The sequence below is a fragment of the Gracilinanus agilis genome, chromosome 2, assembly GCF_016433145.1.
Source record: "Gracilinanus agilis isolate LMUSP501 chromosome 2, AgileGrace, whole genome shotgun sequence".
NCBI classification, from domain to species: domain Eukaryota; kingdom Metazoa; phylum Chordata; class Mammalia; order Didelphimorphia; family Didelphidae; genus Gracilinanus; species Gracilinanus agilis.
In genome coordinates, this window is record NC_058131.1 from 31,557,508 (window position 1) to 31,571,841 (window position 14,334).

Sequence of the window (14,334 nt, forward strand, 5' to 3'; positions counted from 1 at the left end):
CTCTACTTCTTATCTCCAAACTAATAAAATAATACTTATTTTCTAATGTCATCCTTATAGAGGGAACTATCCAAACTTAGGAAAACTCAAATTCATTTGAGTATTTGAGACAGGATCATGAAATTATAGTCAGAGGCAATGGAGAAGGAAAGAAGGCTTTATTATAGCCTTTGGGAACAAGAAAATGAAAACTAATTCATTAATAAACCTTCTGCTAAGTGAATTAAGGAGAGGCAGAGGGGAAAGTTTGGAAGAAATACAGACTATGACTTCACTTTTCGGTATATTCATCTTTTGTTCATGGTGGAATAAATGGGGAGATTTCCACAAAGCAGCTATACAAGGAAGACTATGGAGTACTGGGATGTTGACTGTGTAGGTGAAGATTGCTGATGCATGGAATCCATGCAAATGCATGGAAGTGGTAGCTGAAACCTAGGGATAAAGATAAGATTACACTTTCCAGGGACAGAGCCCTCAGGTCCAAATCCCATGGAGAGGAATACACTCAGACTCAAGGAGGAGCAAAGGTGGCACACAACAAAGTCATAATGGAGGAAGCCAGACACAAAAAAGTGAATCTTCAGACACTGTGATGTGCCTTCTAAGATTCATTGCCCTAATCCTGGAAAATAACCCAGCAATAATCTAGGACCACATAGAGAAGAAATCATAATTAATCATCATTGAAAGGCACTGTGGAAGGGCAGATAGGTGGTTCCCTGGATAGAGAGCCAGGCCTGGAGTCAGAAGGAACTGGGTTCAAATCTAACCTCAGATACTTCCTAGCTGTGTGACCCTTGTCAAGTCACTCAATCCCCACTTGCTTAGATTTGAGTACGCTTTTGTCTAGGAACCAGTATTTTAGTATTAATTCTAAGAAAGAAAGTAAGGGTTTTTTTTTTTTTAAGGAAAAAAGAAAGACAGTATACAGTTGGAACTGAGTGAAGAATATCAACACACCTTGAGTTAGGATGACTTCTCTTTGAATTCTGCCTTAGTGTGAGGAAAGAGGAAATGGGATCTCTTCCCTAATTCTCCCCTCCAGAATGAAATCTTCCTGGTGTTCTCCTTCAGACCTAACAATTTCTAGGTGCAACCAGCATCTAGCAATGATAACAATTACACTGGGTGGTTGTGTTGTGAGGATTATTTAGTTATTAATTTATATATAGTTTGTGTGGACCTAGCAAGAAGGGCTGGAGAATTCCAAGATGGAATGAAGAAGTAGTAAGTGTTTTCTTGCTCACTGAGAGAGACTCCATAGTGGTTGAGGCAAACTGCAACTGACCCTAGGAGACACCAGATTGCCAGTGATCCTGTGGAAAGACCGTCACCTACTTGTGGGAGATTTTGGTAGAGACTACTAATTCCAACCTGAGTTGCAGGTCAGCTTGGGCTGCGTCAGCTCCCAGAATCTACCCACCTGTAAGAGTACAACAGGTGGTCCTGGAGGAGCAGAAACATCACTGGAGTGAGAATGGATGTTACTGTGAGGATGTCCACTTCAGTCTTTACTAGTCTCTGGGCCCTATCTTGCTTTAGTCTCAGTTAGTATAGATAAGTCCCTTCCCTGACCCTGGGTTTGCTTTTAGTCTGAAGAGTGTGGTAACCCCCATTCCCATCCTTTATCTTAGTTGTCCCTGATTAAAAGTGTTATAAAACTCTTGCCTTTACTTTGCTGGTTTCCATAGGCCTAGACTAGATACTTCAGAGTGGCAGTTGGGTCTAACTGCCACTTCAGTAACAGACACCTCCTTAGCTGTTAAAACCTAGTCTCTCTGGGGGGCAGCTGGGTAGCTCAGTAGATGGAGAGTCAGGCCTAAAGACGGGAGGTCCTAGGTTCAAATCTGGCCTCAGACACTTACCAGCTGTGTGACCCTGGGCAAGTCACTTGACCCCCATTGCCCACCCTTACCACTCTTCCACCAAGGAGCCAACACATAGAAGTTAAGGGTTAAAAAAAAAAAACCCTAGTCTCTCAATTTTGTTTGGTTCCTCCTTCTGTCACTCCTGTCACCCTCACATCCTTCTGGACCCACATTTTAATATTTAAGCCTACTTCCCTGGTTATTCCTCTTTACAGTTGGCATTGACTTCCCAGACAATGTCCAATGGTGACTGTGCTCAGAGGCATCCTGCCCTCACCACAAACTCAGTTTCACTTCCTCTCTTACGTCTGCCAAGTGGGGAAACTTTCAGCCTGGTAACAAGCATCTTGGATGGCAGTGAGAGAAGGGCAGAGCCTCCAGCAAAGCCAACCCCAGCCTGGGTGGGTATAGAGGAGAGGGAGCCATGATACCTCCACCACTGACATCAGTTCCACTTCAGCACTACCTGGACCACTTTGAGATCTAAAGGCTCCTCCTGCTGCGGAGTGGCTGATGAGGCCAGGTAGCCCCTTTATAGGGACAATGGAGTGTCACAGGAGTTGGAACTGCTTATCTTCAGCGTGGCTTCTCTTTCTTGGAGTATTTGTTTTCAGACAGACATGGGCAGGTAGGTCTCAGGGGAAGTGATTTGGGGAGAGAGGGTAGAGACCATGAAGTTTGGGGTCTGGTGAGGGAAACTAAATCATTTCCCTCAAGAAACTTCAGGTAGGAGGCAGCTGGGTGGCTCAGTAGATTGAGAGTGAGGTCTAGAAACAGGAGGTTCTATGTTCAAATTTGGCCTCAGACACTTCCTAGTTGTGTGGCCCTGGGCAAGTCCCTTAACTCCCATTGCCAAACCCTACCACTCTTCAGCCTTGGAAACAATACATAGTATTGATTCTAAGACAGAAGGTTAAGGTTTGAGTCAACAAATACTTGTTGAACAATGTTTATACCCCAGATAAAATGCTAAGTACTAAGAAGACCCTTCCAAAAGCTCAAATAACAACTAATTGCTGTCTTAGAAGAGCTCACATTCTAATGGGAGAGACAACATATAAAAAAAAGATGCCAGAAGATAAATCCAAAGTAGATAAAGGGTAAATTTGGAGAGGAACCTCTGCAGATTGTGAGCACCAGGAAAGGCCTCCTGAACATGGCATTTTGTCTGAGACTTGAAGGAATCTGGAGAAGCCAGGAGGAGGAGGGAAGGATGGAGAGAATTCCAGGCATGGGGCACAGTCAGTGCAAAGGCAGGAGAAGTGGAGAGAGAGTGTGTCTTGTGTGCAGAACTTCAAGTAAGCTATTGTTGGGTAGGCGAAATGGCAGAAGAAAGAATAAGACAAATAGAAAGGCTGGAAGTATCCCTGCTCTGAAAGGTTTGAAATGCCAAGCAGATAATTATATTCTAGAGATAACAGAGAGCCACACAAACCTGGAGAGTGAGTCTGAGCTAAGCTTTAGAAAAATCATTTGGGCAGCAAAGGGGCAATGGATTGAATAGAGAAGAAGCTTGAGGGAGGAGACCAGTATGAGATTGTTGCAAGGGAGAAGACCCAAACTAGCCTCATAGGATGGAAGTTTCATTGGATGAATTAAGCTATGATCTCGTTAATAGATATTAGTTCTGCCAAACACTTGCTAGAACCTTGAGCTTTTCTGGGTCTCGGTTTTCTCATCTATACAAAAAGGGCACTGGGCTAGTTGGCCTTTTCAAGGCCATGGGGGCTCCAAATTAGAGCTGAGGATCCCTTCCAAGAGTTCTCAACAAGGGGCTTCCTTCTGATGAAAACTGAAGAGTTATTTTCCCCATCATGCCTTAATGTGAGTTCCTTATACTATTCTTTACCCAACCAGTGGCCTTTTGCAGATAGTACTGGATTTAGAAGGCACTTATCAAGGGGTATCTCAGGATTTCAAGGTTGGAATGGAATGTTTCAATGGAAATTTCAAGAACTAGCTCTCAAGTCAGAGAACTCAAATCCTACCTCTGATGCCTCCTACTATTAGGGTGATTTTGAGCAAGTCACTGAATTTCCCTGACCCTCAGTTTCTTCATATGTAATAGGAAATGGTTGGATACTATGTCTTCTAAAGTGCCATCAGATTTTTTTCTTTTCTTATTTTCTTTTTTTAAAAATTTCCATGTTTTCATTGTTAATTTTCTTTCCTCCCTTTTTCCCTGCTCCCTCCCAGATCCATCAGATTTTAAATCCGTGATTCTATGCCCTTTCAGGTCTTAATCTAGGATACTCTAGTCTAATCCATACCTAAACAGAAATCTCCACAACTCCCCAACAAATGGTCAGTCCTGTGACTTCTACTTGAATACCATTGTTGGCAAAGAGTTTACTATCACACAAGATAGCCCTTTCCAATGAGAGATAATTTCAAATGATTAAAAAAAAATGTTCCTTACATCAAACCTAAATACCTCAATGTAATTATGGATTCTAGAATTTTACTGAGACTTAAACACATGATTTATAAAATCCCCATGATTTCCTTTTTTGAAAATCAGGAAACTCTTTGAATCACTTCAGTTCCCTATTAACAACATTCATTTCCACTGAAGATGAATCATCTTAATTGAAAAATCAGAGAAGCAAAGGAGAATTTAAGTTCCACCTTCAATCCATCTTTCATTGTCATCCTCCCAGCTAGCTCATTTAGACGTGTTACCTGATCCTTTATCATCTTAGCCCGAACATAATTACAAAACTCAACTCAACAAGCATTCCTAAAACACCAACTATGTCCAAAATGTCAGGTTATGTGATGATGTTTCTAAGGTTAAAAAAAAAGTCCCTGTCCTCAAGAATCTCACATTCTACTGGAGAAATTCATCATCTTCACAGACAAATAAATAAATGGGCATTTGGAAAGGGAGAACTGGAGGGCAAAGGCAGACTTCTCATGTGTCCTGTCTTTCCATGGCTATTCCTCCTCTATTGTACCTTCTACTAAGGCTTTTACCAGAATAGTTTGATTAAGGTACATTTTCCTCTCTCCCTCTCCTCTCAGTTTTAGGTCCTTTTCACTAGACCTGCACTGATGGAGGATTTGCTGGACTGAATGGCCAGGATCATCACCGGCCATCCTTTAGTGTAATAGCTTTAATTACATATCAAGGAATCTGTCTGATCAGTGCAGGTGATTCTATAAGCTATGAAAGGAATGTTGAGAGAAGAATACACCTTACTAGTTCCCTTTTGAGAAGAGAAAAGTTCAAGTATAAATTCACAAGCTGTTGTTGAGCCTTGCTGGGTACTTGGTCCCTACTGTAAGGAATGCTGGTTGCTCTAACTCTTGTTGGATTATCTCCAAGAGAAGCTGCCCTGTCTTGTCTATTCATCCATTTGTAAAACATCTAGCACCAGAAGAACCTAGAACTAGTCAAGGGATTCTTGATCTTTCTTGTGTGGTGGATCTCTTTGGCAGTCTAGTAAAGCCTATAAACCTCTAAATGCATAAATTAAATTTCAAAAAAGCATAAAGGAAATCCATTATATTTACATAGAGGCATTGTATTTTTTCTTTTTAAGTGTGATGGACTACCAGGTTAAAAATTCCCGATAGAACCAGAAGGGGCCTGAAAGGTCATGTAGTACAAGTCCAAGCTTGTAATTTTACAAATTTGGAAACTGAGGCCTAGAGAGCTTATGTGACTTATGTAATGGGGATAATTTGAGGAAAGGTGTGTGGTAAAAGGGGATTTTGAAGGGAGGTTGTCAGTGATTTGCTAGATAAGTAATATGGGTTTCAGGTAGGCTGGAATAAGGAGATTCAGGATATAATATGGAGTTGAAGTCAGGGAGTATAGCACTGAAGGGAACAAAGATCTTCAGGGAGAGGAAGAATTAATCTAATCAGGCAAAGACAGCAGGCTTTACAGACTGGGACTTCGACTTAGAGACACACTGAGGGAAATAGACTGAACTGAAATTAACTACTTTTTTTTTTATTGAAACACAAAAGGGTTTATTATCTTTAAGGATGATTTGTCAGGAAAGTGGATTGAGGAAGCCCTAACAGTTGTTTACAGGAACCTTAGGTGGGGAAAGGGAGACAGAGATGGAGTCTGAGCAAGGTCCTGCCTTAGCTCAACTTTCAAGGTGCTCTTGATGTCTAAAGGGAATAAAATGATGACTAACCAATTTCTTTAGATAAAATACTGCCAAATTATAGTTAAACCCCTCACAGATTTGAACTACTCTCTAATTTACTCTCCTTATTAACTCCACAGACATTTAAGGTAAGGGAAGGAAGGTAGGAATAATATAGGGAATGAAGATACAAAGGGTTTATCTAACTAACAATTCTTAAATAAATATATTCCAAAGCTAGGCTAAATTTCAATTCTTCAGATAGGCAAGGAAGCAGCTCAGCTGGTCTGAAACTCTCTCCACAAGATTCCCAAACCAACTGACTTCTCTCCCTCAAGATTCCAAACCCCTAACTGATTTCAGAACTCAGCCAAAGCTTGGAAAAACTATCATGACCCCCTCTCTCTGTACTACACCTCCCCAAAATAATACAGTTCTATTAGAAATGGAATTCAAACGTAGTTCATATTTCAAAGTCACTGCTCTACCTTTCCACACAACTTACCTACTAAGTGCCAGGTATTATAGTAAGCATTATGGGTACAGAAACAGAAATAAAGTACTCCTTTCCCTCAAGGAACTTACAAAGTATTGGTCATAAACAATCATTTGGACATGTAAGTCCAAAGTGATTTCTAATTTGGAGTGAGGTATTAGCAGCTGCAGAAATTAGGAAAAACCATGTAGGAGGTGGACCTTGAACTTAAATTTAAAGAAATCTTGGGTTTCTCAAGGGCAGCTATGTGACACAGTGAATAGGTTGCTAGGCCTAAAGTTAGAAAGACTCATCTTCCTGAGTTCAAATCTGGACTCAAATACATACTACGTGTGTGTCTTTGGACAAGTCACTTAACCTCATTTGCCTCAGCTTCCTCATCTATAAAAGGACTTGAAGAAGGAGATGGCAAACCATTCCCAGTATCATTGCAAAACACACACACACACACACACACACACACACACAAAGGGACATCTGGGTGGTTCAGTGGATTGAAAGCCAGGCCTAGAGACAAGAGGTCCTGGGTTCAAATCTGGCCTCAGACACTTCCTAGCTGTGTGACTCTGGGCAAGTCACTTCACCCCATTTGCCTAGCCCTTACCACTCTTCTGCCTTAGAATCAATACATAATATTGCTTCTAAGATGGAAGGTAAGGGTCTAAAAAAACCCAAATGGAGTCCTTAAGAAGAGTCAAACATGACTGACCAACAACACAAAGGGATTCTCAAAGTTGGAAGTGATTAGGGATTTTTCCAGGCAGGGCAGACAGTCTCTACAAAGGAATACAGAATGGAATGTTGGATATGGAGGATGAGATGTGGAATGCATGAAAGGGAGGACTATAAAATGACTCTAGAAAGATAGGCTGGAACAAGATTCTGAATGGCTTTAAATGCCATAAACTGATAATGCGTATTTTATACTAGACTCAGTAAGGATCCACCAGATCCTTGGAGTAATGTGCTCAAGTAATATAATATGGGAAATTAGGGGAAGGCTGATTGGAAAGGAAAAAGAAAAGATCTGAAGAAGGTGATCCAATTAGGAGGGAATTGACAAAATCCAGATGGGAGGAGACAAGGGTCTGAACTGGGGGACAAAAGGTGTGACTGGAGAGAAAGCAATTTATTTGAGAGAAGTTGCCCGGGTGAAATCAGTAGGTCAGATATTGGTAGAGGAGGAGGAGAGAAAGATTGCAGAATGATTCTAAGATGACAAATCTGGGTGACGGGAATATTTGTGGCGTACTTGTCAAAAATTGAAAACTGGGAAGAGGAGTAGGTTTAGATAATGAGTTCTGTTTTTGATCTGTTGCATCTTACATACTAATAGATAATCTAAATGGAGATATCAAAAAAAAGTTTATATATAAATGCATTTATTTAACCTTATATTGTGTCAGGCACTGCCCTAAGTATTTACAAGTATACCATTTGATCAATGCAAGAACTCTGGGAGGTAGATATCATTATAATTATAATTATAATCAATTTATTGATAAGGAAACTCGGAACTCAAACAATATGCCCAAAGTCTCACAGCATAATCACGTGAGACTGGATTAGAACTCAGGTCTTCTGAACTATATGCCCAGCACTCTATATACTGCACCACCTACCTGGTGATGCTTGGAGTTCAAGAGAGAAATTAAGAATTGAATATTTAGATTTTGGAGTCATCTCCATAAGTTACCCTTACTGCTGGTAAGGAGCAGAGGAAAGTCAAAGGAATGGATGAGAGGGGACTCTGGTTCTCTGGTATCTTCAAATCTGGAAACATCATTTTCTTTTCTTCCCTTCCTTCCTATAATTCAGTCAACCACAGGCTTATGGGTCAGCTCACAGTAGTGGGCACAGCCCACTCTCTCTTGGAAGTAAGTGCAATTAGCTTCTTAGATGACGTGGAAGTGGCATCTTACAACAAAGAACACAAACAAATTGTTGTCAAGATACCCTGGATCTCTAAAGCACTGGGAGATAATTATCTCACACAGATGGTGGATGAATTATTGCTGAACCAAGAGGAAGATTTGCGATGGACTATCGAAATTTTAGCACGGGAGGACACTAACCGTAATAGTAAGTCAGATCCACTCATCTCCCCATTTCCCTTTTCATCATGCTTTGTGTCTGTTTCTCTTCTAAACCCAATAGATCCATCCCCAAGAGATCATACAACTGAGTTCTTGGTCCCACTCCATAGTTATTTACTTCCTTAGAAAAAAAGTTGAGAAATGTCTAGCCTTGCGCCTAAGAATTCAACCAGTAGGATCAAGAGTGAGCCACAAGATAAGTGAGCTGGGTAGCTCAGTGGATTGAGAGCCAGGCCTAGAGACGGGAGGTTCTGGGTTCAAATTCGGCCTCAGATACTTCCCAGCTGTGTGACCCTGGGCAAGTCACTTGACCCCCATTGCCTACCCTTACCACTCTTCTGCCTTGGAGCCAATACACAGTATTGACTCCAAGATGGAAGGTGAGGATTAAAAAAAAAAAAGACTGAACCACAAGATAATTTAACCCAAAACATAAGCTTCCCCAAATGTTAAAAAAAGCATAACCCTTTCCTAAAGCTTCCCCAAAGATGGACTCCTTCTAGGGTCCCCTGTCCCCTTCATAACCAAAGCAGCCCACCTTTATGTTCCCCCACAGGAAACCACACAGCCCAGCTCCTGGCAGAATGTGAAATTGACAATAACATCACAGTAAAAAGTCAAATCCATTTAATTTGGGATGGGGTTGAATATTACAGGATAGATGAAGAGGTTGGACATTGGGAGAACATAATTCCTGAATTCAAGCAATACCAACACATTCTGGATAGCCCATTGTGGACCACTCTGAGGAAACGATATATGAAGCTATATTGTATTGACTTGATGAGGAAAGTAGTTGGATACTCACACATAAGGGATAACGGTGAGTATTTGCTTCTTCCCACCTCCTCCCAGAAGTTCCAGGTCATCTCTGCCAATCTGTGTAGTCAGTAGAGTCTCAGAGAAACAGGCAGGATCTATGTTTTCTAATCATAGCTCCAATTCTCAAGGGGAAAATCAAAGAAATATGAGAAAGATTAAGGTTCTCTTTCTTTTTCCTTCTCACTTTTTTCATCACCATTTTTTTTCATTTTTCTTTTCCCTTTCCATATTGACTTCTTTCTTTCCTGCCTTCCTTTCCTTCTTTATTTTTCTCTTTCTATTTTTCCTTCTTTCTGTTCTCTTTCCTTTTCTCCATCCTTCCTTCTTTCCCCTTTGTTTCCTTTCCTTTTTTCCTTATTTCTCTCTTCATCCTTCTTTTCCTCTCTTTCTTCCTTTATTTTTCTCTTTCTATTTCCTTCTTTCTTTTCTTTTTTCCTTCATTCTTTCTGTACTCTGTCTTGCCTTTTCTTACCTACTTCCTTCCCCTCTCTCTCCTTCCTCATTTCTTTCTTTCTTCCTTTCTTTTTCTCTTTTTTTTCTTTTGCTCAGGGTAAATTCTTCCTCAGATGTCTCATCAAGGCATAGGAGTAACCCAAGAAGCTCAAAAAACCCTAGACAGGGGGCAGCTGGGTAGTTCAGTGGATTGAGAGCTAGGCCTAGAGACGGGAGGTCCTAGGTTCAAATCGGGTCTCAGACACTTCCCAGCTGTGTGACCCTGGGCAAGTCACTTGACCCCCATTGCCTACCCTTACCTCTCTTCCACCTATAAGTCAAAACACAGAAGTTAAGGGTTTAAAATAAAAAAAAATAAAAAATAAAAAAAAAACCCTAGACAATTGAAGGCATACTCATACACATAGTACCAAATTTTGTACACAGGACCAGTGATAATGGACTATGTGTCTCCTGTCTAGCAAGAGGTTTACCTAAATGTAGAGCATCATTTCCAGGAGGTTGCCAAGTAATATTTATTTTTATTTAATTTTATTATTATATTATTTATTTGTAATAATTTATTTGAGAGTTTGGGAGTGTTTGGACAGAAACACATCAAAGATAGCCTAGTGCAGTAATGGGCAAACTTTTTAAAGAGGGGGCCAAAGGAAAGGAAAAAAACTTAAGGCAGGCCAATATAATTATATCTATCTGTGGTGGAAGGGGTAGCTAATTTGAGGAGGTTCTGTTGATCTGGGACAGAACCAGCTGCAGCCGGATAGAACATTTGCAACTGGCCCACAGGCTGTAGTTTGCCTATCACTGGCCTAGTGCATGGTACCTCTGCAGTCTTCTTCATTAGGATTCCCACTGATGAAATCCTGGGTCATATGGAATATTGATCTAAAGGTTCTGTTTTTAATCCATTATAGCAGACCAGGATACTTGAAGATAATATAGAAAGCTGCTCTTGATGTTGTCATCAACACCAAGAGATGATGACTAAGCAGTTCATGTTTACCTAGCATTCTTCTAGATGTCCAAGGAGATAAACAGGAGTATAAACTATAATTCTATTCTCAAGGACCTAACGGCCCAGTGGGATAAGAGATACTGCATCAAGGAGACTGGAAACATTCAATGAACATAGAAATAAAAGAAGCACCAAACACTCACTCAGATTGTGACATGAGACCTTCTTTCTTGATCTCTCCTCCTAGTGGCCCCGGAGGTGGCTGTATCTCAACATGTCAGCCCAGAAGGCAGCATCATTCTCTCCTGCATTGCCACAGGTTTCTACCCTCGCTCCATCCTGATGCACTGGGAAAAGAATGGGAAGCTGGGGATATGGGGAAATGAGAGTTCCAGTGGCACCCTGCCCAATATGGATTCCACCTTCTACCTCAAAGTTACCTTAGAACTACCACCAGAAGACTCAGGTGGGGGTTATAGCTGTGTGGTAGAACACAGTGAATTGAAGACCCCTGCTATGTATTCAGGTCAGTGCTTCAGCCAGACACTCTCATCACATCCCCAACAGACTAGACCCCAGAACATAGTTCTATTCCCTCCCTCTTTTTTTCACTGAATGCACACCCACTTACATTCTACCCATTGCCCTTATAGTTCCTGGAAAGCCCACTGTGGAGAAGTCTTGGGTCCTAAAACTTGGTATTGTGTTGGCCATCATCCTACTGCTGGGCTGTGCTGGGGCCTTTATTATCTGGAAGAAGAGGAAGACAGGTATGTACATAAGGAGAGAAAGTTGATAGGAGGTTACATGATGGGAAGCTCCCAAGGAGAGAGAAGATACTAGTATTAGCACAACCTTATAGGAAAGTGTTTTGAAAAGAGAATGTCAGAATCTTAGGGCCAAAGTGAGGTACAGAAGTTCTATAATCCAAATCATTCCTAGTCAAAAAACTCCTCCAGAGCATCCTGAGCAGTTAATCTCTCCAAGACTTGGTTTTCTTACCTGAAAAAAAGGAGATAATAATAGCACTTACCTCACAGTAAAGCCTCAGTCAACTTTTAAGTGCCATATTGATGCTAATAATTGTTATGATTCTATTAATACAGTTGGAAACCACTTTAGATTTCTTTTTTTTTTGCTGTCACATCAAAGCTAAGTCACATTGTTGACTTATATTAAGTTTTCAGTCCACTGAAATCCCAAGGTCTTTCTTTTCCACAGAAAACATTGCATGTACACACATATGTCATAATTACTGACATTTTAATTTTGTTGTTTTTCATTTTTTAATTTAATTTTAATTTTTAATTATTCCAAATGTATACAAAATCAAAAAAAGCATTTTCAAATACAAAGAAAAAGAATGTAGTACACAGATAAATAAAACATCTCCTATAGGTTTAATTTACTTTTCTTCATACCTACATAAAAATCCCATCCACACATGTCCCAGGCCTTCCCTACACTCCTTGCATCACAAAGGATATTGTCAGGGAAGTCAATATGATCATATAAATTAAATCTTTTATTCATTTCTTTTCTGTTCACTTTCTATAGGTAACATTGACATTTTAGTCTTCCGTTATTATTTCTGTGGTTGTATATAATGTTCTTCTAGTTCTACTTACTTCACTGTTGACTATCCTATATCTTATTGCCATTTTAAATGCAATATGGAACTGGAAATTTATGTATTTTCCAATCTGATAAAAACCATACTTATAGCATTCATCAAGAACCTATTAGTGTACTGCTAGACTCTTATAACACAAAGGAAAAAAAACGACCCTTGCTCTGAAGAAACTCATATTCTACTGGAATGACACATGTAAAACTCCTATTAAATTCCATCTTACTATATTTTACTTGGTTCCTGAGATGTTACATGGGAGAACTAGTGGGTGGAGTAAAGTGTTTATAAGGGGAGACCCAGCAGGAAATAATACACTCAGATTCTGACTCTGGCACTGGTGGTTCTTGCTGAAGGGACACTCTAGGTCTGGTAACTCTGGCTGAAGAGATCCTCATGGACTTCTAGCTGGAGATTGGAACCTGAAGCCTGACTCTTGCTGGAGAGTGGAGAGCTTCATTTCATCAGAAGAGCACATAGAGTGGTAGTCTAGGCAACTCTCTAGCTCTTTCCTACATTTCCCTCTCTTTACCATCACTACTTTGATGTAATAAAGCTTGTAACAGCCTCATAATTTAATTTTTAATTATTACAGAGGGTTTCACCCAACTTATCACATATCATGGTAGCTCTTAGTGATTGGACTTCCCTTGCTAGATGCACACAAATCAGTCAGTCATCTCTTTCAATTCATTATGACAAATATTTATTGAGCACTTATTGTTCAAAGAGGTAGCATGGAATAGAGATTAGAAACTTTCTTAAATTTAGGAAGACTTGGATTCAAGTCTTGTCTATGACAAGCACTGGCTGCGTGATCCTGAACAAGTCATTTTCAAGGCTCTAGACAACTCTCATAGATTTCATTGCAATGGTCTCAAAACTCACTGGTAGAGGTCCTCACTGGGATTTTCCTACATCCACGACAACACAGGTCTTCTTCTGTGAAGCTTAGATATAAATTATCTTGAGAGCGATTGGCAAGAATATATCACTTTTTATACTTAATGATATTTCAAATATTAAACAAGTGTCTGGAATAACTGCCTTTTATATTAGAATGAAAGTATTAGGATGCCAATTCATACCTGGAGGTCCACTGAGTGAATATATAGCATAACTCCAGGAGCAAAGAACATGACAGAAATGACAGGCACCTCATTCTATTCTCACATAATTTTTTAAACCCTTAACTTCTGTGTATTGGCTCCTAGGTGGAAGAGTGGTAAGGGTAGGCAATGGGGGTCAAGTGACTTGCCCAGGGTCACACAGCTGGGAAGTGTCTGAGGCCAGATTTGAACCCAAGACCTCCCGTCTCTAGGCCTGACTCTCAATCCACTGAGCTACCCAGCTGCCCCCTCACATAATTTTCATCCTCTCTCCTAAGTCTCTATTTTTTGAGCTTCTTATTGCATGTAGTTTAGAGATGATAAAGTGGCATAATGACATCTATTAAAATATTATTTCAAACAATTTTTTATGAATCAGTGCTATGTCCAGATGATTCTACACAATTATGTGATCTGTAGTCTTGCTCTGGTCATTCTATTCCCATTTATGAGTTAAGATATCCAGAATATTTTGAAGTTGGTATTTATAGCTTGCAGATTTGTCATTTGTCTGTCCATAAAAGACATAGAGCTTCTGATGCAATTACTGTGGGTGTAATAACATCTTTTTATTCTAACCTTTTCCATTTGACCTTGGTAAGAAATTATCCTCAAAGAAATCATTATTCTGCTATTGCTCTATAATTGTTGTTTTTGTTACTATTATCAGTTTTTAATCATTTACCTTCTGCCTTGGAATCAATACTAAGTATCAGTTCCAAAGCAGAAGAACAGTAAGGGCTGGATAACTGGGGTTAAGTGACTTGCCCGGAGTCACACAGGTAGTAAATGTCTG

General features: G+C 40.1%; 1 protein-coding gene across 1 annotated transcript in view; it reads left to right on the forward strand.

The window, feature by feature from the left end:
- LOC123233132 (zinc-alpha-2-glycoprotein-like) overlaps positions 1 to 11,595 on the forward strand; it is a 30,219-nt gene extending 18,624 nt beyond the window's left edge. Inside the window, exons 3-6 of the mRNA XM_044659299.1 lie at positions 8,292 to 8,555; positions 9,126 to 9,392; positions 11,047 to 11,325; positions 11,453 to 11,595. Coding sequence (XP_044515234.1) covers positions 8,292 to 8,555; positions 9,126 to 9,392; positions 11,047 to 11,325; positions 11,453 to 11,595 — 953 coding nt within the window. The remainder of the gene's footprint in view (positions 1 to 8,291; positions 8,556 to 9,125; positions 9,393 to 11,046; positions 11,326 to 11,452) is intronic.
- Positions 11,596 to 14,334: the final 2,739 nt, after the last annotated feature.